Source organism: Cebus imitator, unplaced genomic scaffold (genome assembly GCF_001604975.1).
Source record: "Cebus imitator isolate Cc_AM_T3 unplaced genomic scaffold, Cebus_imitator-1.0 Scaffold278, whole genome shotgun sequence".
In the NCBI taxonomy this organism is placed as follows: domain Eukaryota; kingdom Metazoa; phylum Chordata; class Mammalia; order Primates; family Cebidae; genus Cebus; species Cebus imitator.
This window is the reverse complement of record NW_016107593.1, coordinates 206,929-222,316: the sequence shown is the minus strand read 5'-3', so window position 1 is coordinate 222,316 and position 15,388 is coordinate 206,929. Positions and strand designations below refer to the sequence as shown.

The window sequence follows — 15,388 nt, the reverse complement described above, 5'->3', positions numbered from 1 at the left end:
GGTCCTAAAATAAAAGGTGGGTTCCTGAATGATGGGACCAAAGAGGAGAGACAGAAGAATAACGTAAAATTTTCAGGGTGGGTAGTCACAATATCTCTCAGAGGTAAGTACTGGTTTTCTTGCATCTTTCTGCAATTAACATTTCATTCCCTCCTCTAAGGTGGATCCTGTTTAGTGAATAACTAGTATTTAGTTTAAGCCACGCTTGTGCCGATGCGTCATAGTTGGTTTCTGCCAGTTGTTTTAATTGTTTCATGGTTGCAGATATAAAGGGCAATGAAGAAATCGAAAAATATTCTTGGAGAGAAGCTTGTGATATTGGCAGCTCAAGAATGGACAGAGAGCATGGAACATATGTATTGAACGTTGAGCACTCTGTAAACCAGCCGGTGAGTGTTGTTGCTCTGTTTTGATAGCTTTGCCTATATTACAGTTTCATTTTTGGTGTTTAAAAGCAGCTTAACCTCTTCTCTACAATGTAGCCAAGATCATAATTTTGCATTCTTCTCCAAAATAAAGAGCAACCCTATATCAATTTTTGTGCTGTAACTTTTATGTCTTTTTTTTACTATGTTATATATTTAAGTATTAATTTAAATATATATAGATATAAAGTATTAGAAATGTTTCTATGGCCATATGGCTATAGGATATACAAACAGATCCATTTAACTTTCTATATTCACTCTCATGTAAACATAAACTTCAATGATGTCAGTATTTATTTATTAAGTTCTAGTTTTACAATTTGATGCTTAGAGATTTTAGACTTGTCAGAACTCAGATTTCTGAATATGCTTAAAAACCAGATATTAATCATAGATATTAATATTCCTAAGAAACAAATCTTCCAAAAATACCTGCTTTGTGTCAAAATATGACTATTTTGTCTGCTTTTAAAAAAATATTTTTACACCAAGAACCAAGCCTTCAGTATACAGTTATCATAATCATGTATCTGTATCTTATACAGATTTTATGTATCTCTTTATATCCAACCAAATAATCTTTGACATCAGAAAAAAGGAAGGACATGTATTGGAAATTAAAACGCTGAGTTAAAATTCACTGCCTGAAGATGAATGAAACGTGTGTAAAGAAATAGTTTGCTTTTGACATATGGAGCTGTGGTAATCAGCCTGTATAACTCACATATGAGATAAACCAAAGAAGAAAGTCCTGTTTCTCAGTAAGTGTTGATACAAGAATCCTGTAGAGGATTTCCAATTCACCAAAAGAACCAAGATCTTCAGTCCCAGGGTTGGCGTCTGGAAGTTTGCTTGGTCAGTTGCACAGGCAACCCTATAATTGAATCTTCAAGGTGTCCAAATATTCAGATAGAAAAAAAAATTCTCTTTGGCCAGGTATTTATCATCTTGATAGTTTCTCTAGATAATAACAAATGTAGAGATGTTTACAAATATTAGCTTAAACATTTATTTATTTTTTTAACAGCATATGTCTGGATAGCTGACTAAATGTTTTACTTTATTGTATTATTCAGGCCTAGATATAACAATATTTTTCTCTTCAGGCCAAATTCAATAATGGAATTTAAAATGTATTTAAAGATTATAAACACATAGAAAATGAATTTTGGTGTCCTCGTTTTTCTGTTAGGGATACAAGAAATCTCAAATTAATCCTTGTAAAGTTAGGGGATAAAACTTATAGAGTGTCTTTTTGTAACTATAACTAATACATTTCAGGTGCCTGCGGCTCTCCAACTCTTCCAGTTTTGAATAGAGACTCCACCTGTACTAAGAGTCAGGGCAACCTGACACAGTAAAATCATTACTTAGGCTGCAATATTATTCCCAAACTGGGCCTAGATTACAGGTTGCCACCCTTCGTGTAGACCCACCTATTACCTTCCTCTCTGAAAGGACTGGGATTCTAACAGAGCCAGAAAAATCTGGGAAACTGGCCTGCTGAATGAGTTTCACTTTGTTTGCAAAGGGGATTAAAAGTTCAGGTTCACTAGCCACAAGCAAATTGGATGTAACAGAAACAAAAGGATCAGCACCTAGTTAAATAAGCAAGAATATGATCAAAAGGTAAATTCAACTTCTTCAAATTTGCCTAATGAATAGTAGGTAGAATTTTATTCATATTTGACAAACATGGGATGGTTATCTATTTCTTTGATATTATACTTAACAGAAAAATTTAACTTAGCTAATTTTCTACTGCCCGGAGTATCCCATCTTATCTATATTTAATGACAATTGTATATTTTTCTATTTTTAATGATAATTCCTAATGGGTCAATGATTACATAACATTCTGGTTTGACGGTTTTCACAGAACTCACTGGTTAGTTGGCCAGTAATTTCTATAATTATTAGTAATGGGTTATTAAATCAACACAAAGACAACTGGTAGCAGTAGCAGTAGTAACTTTTACTAATAACAATAACGATAGTTAACACCTATTCAGTGCGTACTATGTGCCAGGCATTGCTCCAAGCATGTGGCAGTTATTTACTCAGTGATCATATGAGCAAATCTGTAAGTGGGTAATTTTAGTATTCCTCCTTTGAAGCTGATTGAGGAGTGGCCAAAGATCACCTTGATTCATAGCAGAAAGTAAACATTATCATCCTGTGAGCTAAAGAGCCTTAAATAATTATACATTATGTTTCATATGTAATAAAACTTTTGGCTGGGTACAGCGGCTCGTGCATACAATGTCAGCACTTTGGGAGGGTAGAGCCAGAGAACTGCTTGAGCTCAGGAGTTCTAGATCAGCCTGGGCAACATATGTAGACCCCATCACTATGAAAAATAACATAAAAAGTAATTAGGTACATAATGACATATGCCTGTAGTCATGGCTACTCAGGAGGCTGAGATGAGAGGACTGCTTGAGACTTGGGAGGTTGAGGTTTCAGTGAGCCATGATGGTGTCATTGCTCTACAGCCTGGGTTACAGAGAGAGACCCCATCTCAAAACCAAAACCAAGCCAAACAAAAAACTTTTCCACAAGATCCATTAATTCTTGAATCTATTCCTCCCTCATTTTCACTTTCTTATTCTTCACTTCTTTTATCTTTTAACACATCCCTTTCCTAAAATCTTTCCCCGCCAACTCAGTCATTTTCAATCCTTATTCACCTCTTCTTCTGAATGAGAATTTACAATTATTGCATTTATTTGTTAATTATACAGTAATCTGTTTTGCCTCCCCATGGGAAAATAGGCTCCTTGAGAATAGAGACTAACATTGTTGTGGACTGTTTTTACACTGCTCTATGCCCAAGAGGAATCCAGCAAAAACATACTGCAAATTCGACAAATGGTTTGTTTTCTGTGTCACTGTCATAGGCTCGCAAGCTCCATTGGATAGAGCATGATATGAATTATGTAAAGCAGTCATTTTGTGTAAGAATTTTCACTAGTATCATGTAGTATACTATTACTATATTAGCATAACATGGTATAGCATAACAATGTGTACTTTACACTATTCTATTCCTAGCATAGTATACTGGAAGGTACATAGGCCTTAACACTGGAAGGTCTGAGATGCAGTGCTCGCTGTTTGTCATGATGGCAACATTTCAACTCTTTTTACTTCAACATTTTCATTTCCAAAATGAACAGGTTGTACCCAATAATATGCAAGAAGTTCAGCTTACCATCCTCTTCTTTATGGAGGCTTCTTAATACATGCTCCACATACAGCAGGTTGCAACATGAAGATAGTCAATCCACTGATGTAATATCATGAAGAAGAAGATACACATTCCTAAACTAGAAGTTTGGTAACTTACAAAAATTAGTTAAAGTATAAGGTAATCTGTCTAGATTTTTTATCTTCAGAGGATAAGAAAACATTTATTCCTTTTAAAATTCATACTCTTATGTGTGTTTGATAGAATAGTTTTATTTTAGCAATTAAATGCCATGTCTTCCTAGGTTTCCTAATTACTTCCACTCTGCCTTTGTAGCCACTCACACGTCCAAATGACCAAGAGGCTCACAGTTCCATACGCTGGTGTCCACCTTCAAATGACATAACCAGTGATGTTTCTCCCAACTTAACTGGGGTCTGCGTGAGCCCAGGAGTCCCTGCACATTCAAGATGTGTACAGTCAGAGTCCTGTAACACACAGGTAATATTTAGCACAGGCGCTTTTATTCAAGTTGGGATGTGCTGTATGTGCGGAGGTACTTTGCCTATTCTTTCCCAAGAAATGTATTTAATTACTTAATTCATTTACATTTGTATTAAGCATTTGCTGTATTCTCAGTATAGGTACAAGTCACTGTGAGACAATTCACAAGAAAATAAATATTTGCTAGTCTCTGTTTTCCAAGAGCTAATGTTCTAATTAGGGACTCAAATATTCACAATAGATAGAGAACATATATGAAAATCAAAGGAATAAGTGTAAGATATAAATGCAAGTTTAGGGATGGGTGGATAAATAAGAATGTTGACAGTATTAGGGTTTAATTCACCATTAGGCTCTGATGGGAGACTGTGTCGTATTTAAAGTTTCATGGGTCTTATTCTACTGGCGATCACCTTATTTTCTTACTCTGTGCAGCCTCTGAACCTGTGTGTGGCACTTTCTTTAGCTCCCTGGGTTCTGGCCTCTGGTGTATATGATCTTGACACAGAAACCTTACTGTTCTCTGGAGTGTCTCCACTAGCTTTGGAGAACAGACTCAGCTCTCCTTGGCTCCTGACCACATGTCCTGTAGGTTGAATGACTGTATCTTGAATCCTTCAGCCCTTGTATAAAAATTTAACATTGACTATAAATTACTGATATGGTTTGACGGTTTGGTTGGGTTCCCCAGACTCTGGAAATCCTTCCTTCCGCTGCTTAGTCTTGCTATAGAGACTCAGTAGAGAACCTTTGAGCCTTGTTTCTTGATTCTGGACAAAACAATATGATTTTTATACTGTTTCTGGGACAATGTGAAAGAATAAATCAGCTCAGCAGGATGGAGTTAGAAAATGTTTGCAGAAGTTAAGTAATTCATATCAATCATGGAATTGAAGGAGGTCTTCAATAGCATTAAGTCTGCTGGCTCTTTTATTTTTATTTTTTGTTTTTTGAGGCAGGGTCTCACTCTGTCACCTAGGCTGGAGTGCAGCGGCACAATCACGTCTCACTGTAGCTTCAACCTTCTGGGCTTAATCAATCCCCTCATCTCAGCCTCCTGAGTAGCTAGGTCCACATGCATGCGCCACTATGCCTGACTCATTTTTGTATTTTTTTGTAGAGGCAAGGTTTTGCCATGTAATCCAGGCTGGTCTCGACCTCCTGGGCTCAAGGGATCCAATGCCTCAACCTCCCAAAATGCTAGGATTCAAGCGTGAACCACTGTGTCTGGCCCCTGTTGGTTCTTAAACATGACTACACATTAGAATCACCTGGGGACTAGGTGGCGGGTGGGGGGGTGGAGGGAGTGGGGGGTAAGAGTTGGGGGTGGGGGGAGAAAACAATTGTTTTTAAAAACTACCCAGATGAATCTAATGTACAACTAGTGATGAGAATGACTGATCTAGTCCCATTAAATTATTTAACAATTAGGGAAAATATGGCTCCGGAAAGTTTAGAGAGTTGCTAGAACTCACACGGTTTTTGCCAGAAGGGGCCAAAGCAGGAGGATAACTTATTTTTTTTTGTCTGATCATGTGCATTTTATTTCATTAAAGGGCTCTTTTAAACTTGTGTAATGCAGTGTTATAGACTCCTCTCCCAGATGTACATAAGCCTTTTTGCCACTTTCTTTTCTTGAACCTCCTTTTCAGTGCCACCCATCAAGGAAAAAGGATGTTATTTGTCCTAGGGGTAACTTGATCTTAGTGGCCCTCATTTCCCTGGCCTTAGTGACCATTGTCTTCATTCTTTCACTGCTGTCTTGGTGTCATCAGGCTTTTCATGAAATCCTAGTCTTCAAACAACTACCATGGCCCATATTTTGTAATAGTTCAGATCTAGGATCTTGCTTTCAGCCAGGTAACAATGAAATAATCGATTGGACTCCAAAGCCCTTGTTTCTAAATCCTATATTATACTGCATCCAAAATAAAAATAATATTTTTGAAAACAAGTGACTTTATATATATTATTTTTAATCTTCTCAACAATATGAGATGGATAATTTTTATCCCTGTATTTCAAAATAAGAGACTTCAGGTTCAGAGAAGGTAAGGATGTTGTTTAAGATTTCATACCTCTGGAATTAAACATATCTCTCTATTTAAAAAAGACTGGACTCTTCTATTATGCCACATTGCCTGTCTAAGAATAGTAACAACAAATATTTGCAAAATACTTTCAGTATTAATAAACCAATTCAATTCTTGTAATTTTAAGGCAATCCTATAAATCACAAGCCATTTTTATCACCAATTCATAAATGAAATAGGAACTCAAAAAAGCTAAGAAATTTTCTGAGGTAGCATGTAGATTTCAAAATAGGGTCTCTAATCTAACATTTTGTGTTTATTCTTTTAAACTGTGCTGGTAAATAATCTCTTTAATCTTTGTTAAAGATAGTGAGAAAATAAGCAGAGCTTTGGTTTACCTTGTTAAAATGCACATCAATGGAAATTTGATATGCAAATTAGAGAGTTGTACAATGAAAAACTAGGGAGTTTTTTTATTGTACAATTTCAGATATTAGGCCTGGGATGGAGATAATGCATTCAGGTGGATTCTCTGAGTCTCTCTCATTATACTTCACTCCAGGTAGCCACCTACATGCTGAATGATTGGAAGTTATAAAGGGTTGTTATCAGGAGTCAATTCATCACCTGGCAATCAATATTACTTAAATAATTGGGGATGCTCTAAGAAAAATTAGTGCATCATTCTTCTCATAGTGCCCGATTTCTCTCCTAATAACATAGTCACTGACCAGTGCTCAGGAACTGGTGCCAAAATAGGTGCTTGTGGAAACAGTGCTGTGCTGAAGGTGAACCATGCTATGTTCTGGATGGAGGATGGAGGATGGAGGTTGGAAAGGCCTTCTTGACTGACAGACAAATTTTTGCCAAGGTCCTATTTTAGAAGTAAGCATGGTGCATTTGAAGAAACTGGGGACAAGTAGGGTCTGAGGCTATTGCAGTAGTCCAAGGCAGAGATAAAGGAAGGCTGGGCTAGACAGGGGTCAACAGAGCTGGAGAAAAAGTCAGTAATACTGGGAGATATTTAGTAACTAAAGTTAACAGGACTTGGTACTGAATTGGGAGATTTCTAGGATGATCTCTTTGTTCCAGTTTATGGAAATGAATGGAATGGATGGTGGTGCCATTTAGTGAGATGTGGGAGTTGGCCAGGTTTCACTGAGAATAACATGACTTTGGGTTTGGACACATTGAATTTGACGCATCTTTGAGATCTAAAATATGGTACCATGTAAGCATTTGAAAGTTAGAGGGATTGGCTGAACTGGGGAGGGATAAACATAGTCATTTGGATACGGTTGGCAACTAAAATCATGGATATAATGAGAAATCCTGGAGAGAAAGCATAAAGTGACCAAATCTAAGCCCCCAACTATTTTTGGAGATAAAATTTCATTGAAGTGCAGCTATGCTCACTTGTTTATTCAGTGTCTGTGACTACATTGCCACTGGAATGACAGAATTGGAGTAGCTGTAACAAAGACTATACAGCTCTGGCCTCTCAGCTCTGCTTAATCACACAGGTCACATGTGTGCTTGATGTGTTTTCAGAGAGGCAGAGGAAGACTCTCCTATTGCATGACAGACCTGACCCTATAATGGCCTCTCTGTTCCTAGGGAGCATCAGCTTTTGGGGAGAAAGAAAAAAAAATTGTGTGGCTCACAAAGCTGAAAATATTTACTATCTGACCCTTTATAGAAAAATTTCATTAATTTCAGACCTACAGTGAAAAGAGACAAGGGCCTGGGTATGTCAACAGTAAAGGCTGAAAATGAACAGTGAGCTTTCAAAAGAAACTGAGAAGAGGATTCTGGGGAGCCAGGATGAAACCAATGAGAATGGAACTACACAGAAGCAAAAGAGACAAGGAGGAATGGGCTCCAATGACAAATGCTACTAAGGGCTTAAGTAAAATGAAGTCTAAAATACGACAATGAGCTTCTAATGAATGAATATCACTGGTGACTTTTTCAGTGGCATGAAGGAAGCTGAAGCCAGATAGCACTGACTTAAAAGATATGCAAATGGAGATATTGCATTTAGGCAACTCTCTAGACATGTCATTTTCCAGGGAAAGAGAGGAAAAGTGCAATAGCAAGACGGTCATTTGGAATCAAAGGATGTTTTTTTGTTTGAAATGGGAGAGATCTGAGTGGGTTTAAATGTTAAAAGGAAGAGCCGTTTAAGAGGAAGTGGTGAAGTATCCATTCTGAGAGGAAGGACAATCAAAAGAGAAATGTTGCTGGGAAGGGGAGAGGAGATGGGATCCAAAGGACAGATTGGGGGATCAGCTTCAGTCAGCTGGAGGTATAACTTCTCTTGTGTCAATCGGGAAAGGAGAGGTGGAGTGCAGACCTCTGGCGGAGTGTTGAGGTTCGCAGGTTTGGTAGCTAATGGGGGTCTGAAAAAGTTACTGTAAGGTATTTTTGAGTTTTTCAATGAAGTGGGAAGGTGTGGTCATTTGATGAGAATGAGAAGGGACAACTAGTGTGCAAGGGTTGGTGGGTAGACATCACAGATTTGAAGAGACAGTAGAAGATTGAGAAAGTACTTTGAAATTAGAGAGAATTTTAGTCAGGGAAATATAGTAGGGTGATAGAGCAGAACAGAAAATTCACTTGAGGATGATAAACATACATTTACATGAGTTCTAATCTGCTCAAGGGCTTGACATTCCCCAACAGTGTGGCAGCTCTAGGGAGGGTCCAGAGAAAGCAAATAGTCATTTACTTGCCATCTAGAGAGGATCAGAAGAGGAAGTTCGAGAGATTCTAGGAAATTAGCAAGAATATTATTGAAATAATGGACCACCCAACAAAAGGTGGATAAGGAGGAATCCAAGTGAAATAAGGGCTGCCAAACCAAAGGTTTTAATAAGACTAAAGAAAGATCATGCTGGTATCAAGGAACAAACAAGCTGGAAGAAGGGAGCATGGTGATTAGAGGACAGATTTCTTGAGGAAATGGAGCAGTTTGCGGTAATGACAATGTCCACTGGAGAATCAGGTGCATGAAAGAGAATTTACCGTTTAAAAGTACTGTTCTGCTCACATAAAAAAAAAGGTAGGAGTGAGAGAGGAAAGAATAAGTGGAACACAGAAGATTTTTAGGGCAGTGAGACTACTTTGCATAATACTATAATGATAAATACATGTCATTATATAGTTGTCCAAACCCATAGAGTGTACATCACCAAGAGTGAACCCTGAAGTAAACAATGGACTCTAATAATGACATATCATTGTAGGTTAATTAATTGTAACAAATATTCTACTCTGATGGGAGAATTTGACAACTGGTGAGGCTGTACATGTGTGAGGGCAGGAGGGATGTGGGAAATCTCTGTATCTCCTGCTTCATTTTGCTGTCAACCTAAAACTGCTCTACAAAAATTAAGTCCGTTGAAAAGAGACAAACGGAAAATAGAATAAGAGAAGATGAAGTTTTACAGATTTGTCTTCTAATGTAAGAGACAACAGACAATTATTTCCATTTGCATGAAAACATGGAGTTCAAGCCCAACTTTCAGAGACAAATAGTGACTTAAATGATGTTAATACAATGAGTTATAAGTAATAGAGATGATAAATTACAAGCATTTTTGTTTCTCTTTGCTGATATTTTTATATACATGCTTAGGTAAAAGAACATTGCCACAGTGACTGGTCTATGTGGAAAGTCTTCCTGGCTTGTCTCTTAGCCTGTGTGATAATGACAGCAATTGGGGTACTCATAATATGCTTGGTGAATAACAAAGGAAGTGCCAATTCCACCATTGTTATCCAGATGTCCACAAACAATGGAGAGTGTGTGACTGTCAAACCTGGAACACCCTCTACTGCTTGTCCACCTACAATGACCACCACTTCAACTGTACCTACAACCACTGAAACTACGTCAACAGCTACAACTGCCATCACTTCCACAACACCTACAACTACAGATTCCCCTTAATATGTAATTTAAACAGCCACAGCCATCACTTCAACTGAAACTTCAACCTCTACCACTTCAACTCAGCTTGCAACTGTAACAGCTGCTCCTATCACTTCAAGTGGAACCGTGGCTGCCGTCACTGTAACAGGCTCTTTGTTACAATTTCAGCAATATCAAGCCCTACGTCAACTTAAACTTACTTGACAATTCAAACAATCACCACTTCTACCATTTCTTTGACTGAATCAATAATTACATTCTCTTCAACTGAATCTACAACCACTATCGCTTCCACTTAACCTGTAACTACTGTAACTTCTACTTAGCCTGTAGTAACAATGCTCATCATTCTTTTCCAACAATGTATAATCTCCACCTATTCATTTTAGGACTAAGCTCTGATTTTTTTTATCTTGCCCAAATTCCTTTCTAATTGGTCTGGAGAATCATGCCCTGCAAACCATAAATTCTCATCAGACAGGTTTTATTTAACCCTGTATATTGTGACTTACTTTTCAGTCTGACTCTAGCATAACAATGGAAAAAATCAAAATGTTTTATCCCAAGATATATTTTCTTGCCATACCTTGAAATTGCCCTGCAAAGTCTCTCATGGGAAAAACTCCACATTCTATAGAGAAAACCCTTCCCCCTTTGTTTTCCTTCCTTTCTTTCCACATCCAGGAGATAATCAGCAAAAAGTCAGGCACTCTTTTAGGTCTGTTAAGAAATATTTTACAACCTGCTCTCTCTCTGAAGGCTGAGATCTGAGAGATTGCTCTGCACAATAAAACTTGGTCCCAACAATCCTTTATCTTAACCTGAACATTCCTTTCCATTGATCTCAGGTCTTCAGATAAACTCAACAAATTGTCAGCCAGAACATATTTAAATTTACCTATAGGCTGGAAGCTCCCACTTTGAGTTGTCCCGCCTTTCTGAACCAAATCAATGTATTTCTTAAATGTATTTGATTGATGTCTCATGCCTCCCTAAAAATATATAAAATCAAGCTGTACCCCAGCCACCTTGGGCACAAGTTCTCAGAACCTCCTGAGGGCTATGTCATGGGCCATGGTCACTCATATTTGGCTCAGAATAAATCTCTTAAAATATTTTACAAAGTTTACTCTTTTTGTCAACACATCTGAACCTGCAACCACAAATGCTACCATTACCACTTAAAACTTGATAGAACTACCATCAGTCATCAAAATGACCTGTTCTATATTAAGTTAACTTTTAGTTATCACCAGTAATGTTAGCCTACAACTACTCCCCACGCTGGCCCTTCCCCAAAATTGAAATTGTACAATATATGAGTCTAGTTCTGGCTGACATAACATTATTGCCTACATTAAAACTTTCTGCAATGCAAAGGGAATAAAATGAAAAGTCAGCCGGCAGAATAGAAGAAAATATTTGTAAACTATATATCTAATAAGTGGTTAATATCTAAAATATATTAGGAACTCACATAATAGCAGAAAAACAAACCTGATTTAAAAATGGGCAAAAGATTGAAATATACATTTTTTCCAAAGAGGACATACAAATGGTCAACAGGTATATAAAAATGTGGTCAACAGCACTAACCATCAGGGAAATGCAAGTCAAAACCACAATGAGATACCACCTTACAGTTGTTAGTTTGACTATTATCAAAAAGTAAAGAGATGGCTGGGTGTAGTGGCTCACACCTGTAATTCCAGCACTTTGGGAGGCTGAAGTGAGCAGATCACAAAGTTAAGTGATTGAGACCATCCTGGGCAACATGGTGAAACCCTGTGTCTACTAAAAATACAAAACTTAGCTGGGCATGGTGGCATGCACCTGAGTACAGCTACTCAGCAGGCTGAGGCAAGATAATCACTTGAACCAGGGAGTTGGAGGTTGCAGTGAGCTGAGATCACGCCATTGAACTTCACCCTGGCGGCAGACTGAGACTCTGTCTCAACACCAACAGCAAAAAGTAAAGAGATAAGTGTTATTAAGCTTGTGGAGAATGGGGACCCTGGTACACTATTGGTGAGAATGTGAATAATACAGCCATTATGGGCAATAGTATGGAGGTTCCTCAAAAAATTAAAAACACAACTACCATATGATCCAACAATCCCGCTTCTGGGCATGAAATCAGTGTTTTGAAGAGATACCTGCATTTCCATGTTCACTTCAGTATTATTCACAATAGTCAAGATATGAAGCAAATCTAAGCTTCCATCAATGAATGAATGGATAAAGAACATGTGATATATGTGATATTTGTCTATATTCACTTTTAAAAAGGCTAAATAGTATTCCATTGTGTGTGTATATGTATGTGTACACCCACAATTTAGCATATATATGATACACATATGCTATGTATGTATGCACAAGGAAATATTATTCAGCCTTTAAAAAGAAGGAAATTTTGACATTTGCAACAACATGAATTAACTTGGAATGTATTACGCTAAGTAACATAGACCAGGAACAGAAAGACAAATATTGTGTCCAGCTATGATTAAAACTCTCAGCAAAATGGGCATACAAGCAACATATTTCAATACAATAAAAGCCATCTATGACAAACTCATAGTCAATGTAATACTGAATGAGGAAAAGTTGAAAGCATTCCCTTTGAGAACTGGAACAAGACAAAGATGCCCACTCTTACCAGAAGTCCTAGCCAGAGCAATCAGACAAGAGAAAGAAAGAAAGAGCATCCAAATCAGAAAAAAAAAAAAAAAAAGATCAAACTGTCCCTGTTTGTTGGTGATATGATCGTTTACTTAGAAAACCCTAAAAACTCCTCCAGAAAGCAGAGAATTCAAATTTAGAAAACCCTAAAAACTCCTCCAGAAAGCTCCTAGAACTGATGAAAGAATTCAGCAAAGTTTCCGATACAAAGTTAATGTACACAAATCAGTAGCTCTTCTACATGCCAACAGTGACCAAGCGGAGAATCAAATCAAAAACTCAACCCCTTTTACGATAGCTGCAAAAAATTAAAATACTTAGGAATATACCTAATCAAGGAGGTGAAAGAACTCTACAAGGAAAATTTCAAAACATTGTTTTTTTTATTTCTTAAAATCATTTCTTTCTCTCAGCCTTAAGCATGAGTTCCTTCTCCTTCCTCTTGACCTTTCAAACCATTCTCCCTGCATCAGCTAGAGGGAGCTTTCAAAATTACAAATTATATTTTGCCACTTGCATGCTTACATGAATCCTGTGGTTTCAAAAAGCGTTCAAAATAAGACCCAGTTTGCTCCATGTGGTCTGCCTCCTTCTTCCTTTCCAACCGTTCTTGCTCTTAACGAGCTCCCAAAAGGTTCATCAGTCTCTTCACAGGCTGCCAACTTTCTGGAGCACTCCTTTCCTTTCACCTGGCTTGCTCTTTATGAAGCCTTTAAAAGTCAGCTTAGCTGCTGAATCCTACAGAAAGCCTTCCCTGTTATCTCCAATGGGGTTAGGTGGTTTGGAACCCTCTTGAGTGTCCACAGAGGTAATACATGCCACACCACAGTGGAATCACCTGCCTGTCAGTCTACTCTCCAGGCTGAGCTCACTAGCTTTTAGCTCTGAATCCACGACACTCAGCATACGACTTTACCTCGCACAAAGCTGTTGTCAGTAGATATTTGTTAAATGAATGAATAAATGAATGACTGATTATCTTTAATGCATCAAGTTTTACCAACTAACTTGCCTCTGGTGAAAAGCACTATGTGACAAAGTGTTAAACAAAATAAATGCAAAATGCCAAAGTGTCGCATTAAAACAGATCTCTTCATCTGTTCAGTTAGAAACATGAACTAGAAAGTGAAGTCACCAGGAAATGTTGGCATGATTATAGAGCCTTTATCTAGTTCCAGTCATGGTTGAGTAGAGAATGTAGATCGCAAGCAGGATTTCCAGTTCAAAGAAAAACCTGTTTTTTCTATAGTAAAAAGGTAACTATAAATGGAACTCAACTAGTAGAATTTATTTATGTAATGTACACAGTTAAACTTCCCAAGCCAGCCTACTTCCAATTAGGAAGGGGATCTTCTTACCCCATGTTTCTACTTCATTTTAGATGAACTGGCTTCTCAACTCATACTGATAATTTTTTTTCAGTTTGTTTACTTACCTATAACTTCTCAAAGAAATGACAACTTCTGACTTAGTAAATGTTTAAAATAAAAACAAAAGGACAAAAAAATCATAAAAGGTGACCATGGTTGTCAGTGAACCTCCATTTTGCCACAATTCTGCAAATCTATTAAATGAGAAAATGGGACTAGATAATTTCTCTGATCGCATACATATTATGCTTCAATTAAACAAGAAAATACAAATCAATAGGCTGGAAGCATGCTTTTAAGTAGGAAGCTGACAAATAAGGTAGAAGTTTGCTTTCTTTTTTCCTTTTCAGTAGGAAGTAGGACACTGTTACTCAAACAATGTTTTGGAGCTAAGAAAAACTGTACCTGACAGATGTTGGGAGGAAAAACACAGCACTGAAAGTGGTTTTGGCAGTTGCCAGAAGAGTTTCCTATTAATTTTACCAAGTGGTTTGAACTTTAGCCAAAATAAATGATTCATCTTTTTCTCTTTGGAAATTGTAATATGTCAACAGTAACACACTAGTATGTGGATGGAAGAAATTTTATACAGATTACAGAGTCATTTTCTAGTGAGGAAGACTCATAAGAAAGAAACTAGATAATTTTCAGTCAAATGGTGGCATGGTTAATATTATTGTTTTACATAAAATATATACTCCAAAAGGCATAGCCTAAAATGGGAAATCATAATTACTGAATTGAATTCACTCCAGGATAGATGTATCATAGTTAACTTAGTGTTAAGTCCAATATTTCTTGAAATCTGCAATTACAAAAAAAATTAACAAAGTAACAAATATTTCTAGAACTGGGAATATGAAATTGGTTGCTATGGATGGAAGGAAAATGCAGGACATAATCCTACATGTGCTAAACAACTTCACATTTAAACAATGAGTAGTATAAATATTTTTAACTCTTAATTAACCCCAGCTTTCCACTTATCCTGAAATATTTAGCTTTTTGATGGTAAATCAAAATATTTTACAATGATTTTATTTTACTTGGATTACAATGAAAATAGCTGCATTTCAAATATATGAACTTGCTGTATGACTAATAGCTTAGCTACTTTATTAAATTGCTTTTCAAGTTCAACCATTGGAGAGATGCTATTTTCTTCAGAATATAGATTCAAAGCTGCATTTCCACAGCATTCACTATGCAAACATAACCAGGTAGAAGATAGAATACATGAT

At 37.0% G+C, this 15,388-nt stretch overlaps 1 protein-coding gene and 1 non-coding gene across 2 annotated transcripts; both read left to right on the top strand.

Annotated features, from left to right (window-relative positions):
- The first annotated feature begins 207 nt into the window (after window positions 1-207).
- LOC108284401 (dynactin associated protein) lies at window positions 208-11,468 on the top strand. The gene is made up of 3 exons (XM_017501109.2): window positions 208-389; window positions 3,955-4,119; window positions 9,796-11,468. Exons 1-3 carry the CDS (start codon window positions 255-257, stop codon window positions 10,108-10,110), a joined length of 615 nt encoding a protein of 204 aa, XP_017356598.1. The 5' UTR covers window positions 208-254; the 3' UTR covers window positions 10,111-11,468.
- On the top strand, window positions 7,651-7,784 carry LOC119467308. Its single transcript, XR_005195843.1, has one exon. It is a non-coding gene; the product is annotated as a small nucleolar RNA SNORA64/SNORA10 family (small nucleolar RNA).
- Window positions 11,469-15,388: the final 3,920 nt, after the last annotated feature.

Excerpts from the sequence above, each read along its gene's own strand:
- LOC108284401 (XM_017501109.2), top strand. The coding sequence starts at position 255 with ATGGTTGCAGATATAAAGGGCAATGAAGAAATCGAAAAATATTCTTGG. Across the intron at positions 390-3,954 it reads AGCACTCTGTAAACCAGCCG|CCACTCACACGTCCAAATGA; the intron begins GTGAGTGTTGTT and ends CTGCCTTTGTAG. Across the intron at positions 4,120-9,795 it reads CAGAGTCCTGTAACACACAG|GTAAAAGAACATTGCCACAG; the intron begins GTAATATTTAGC and ends ATACATGCTTAG.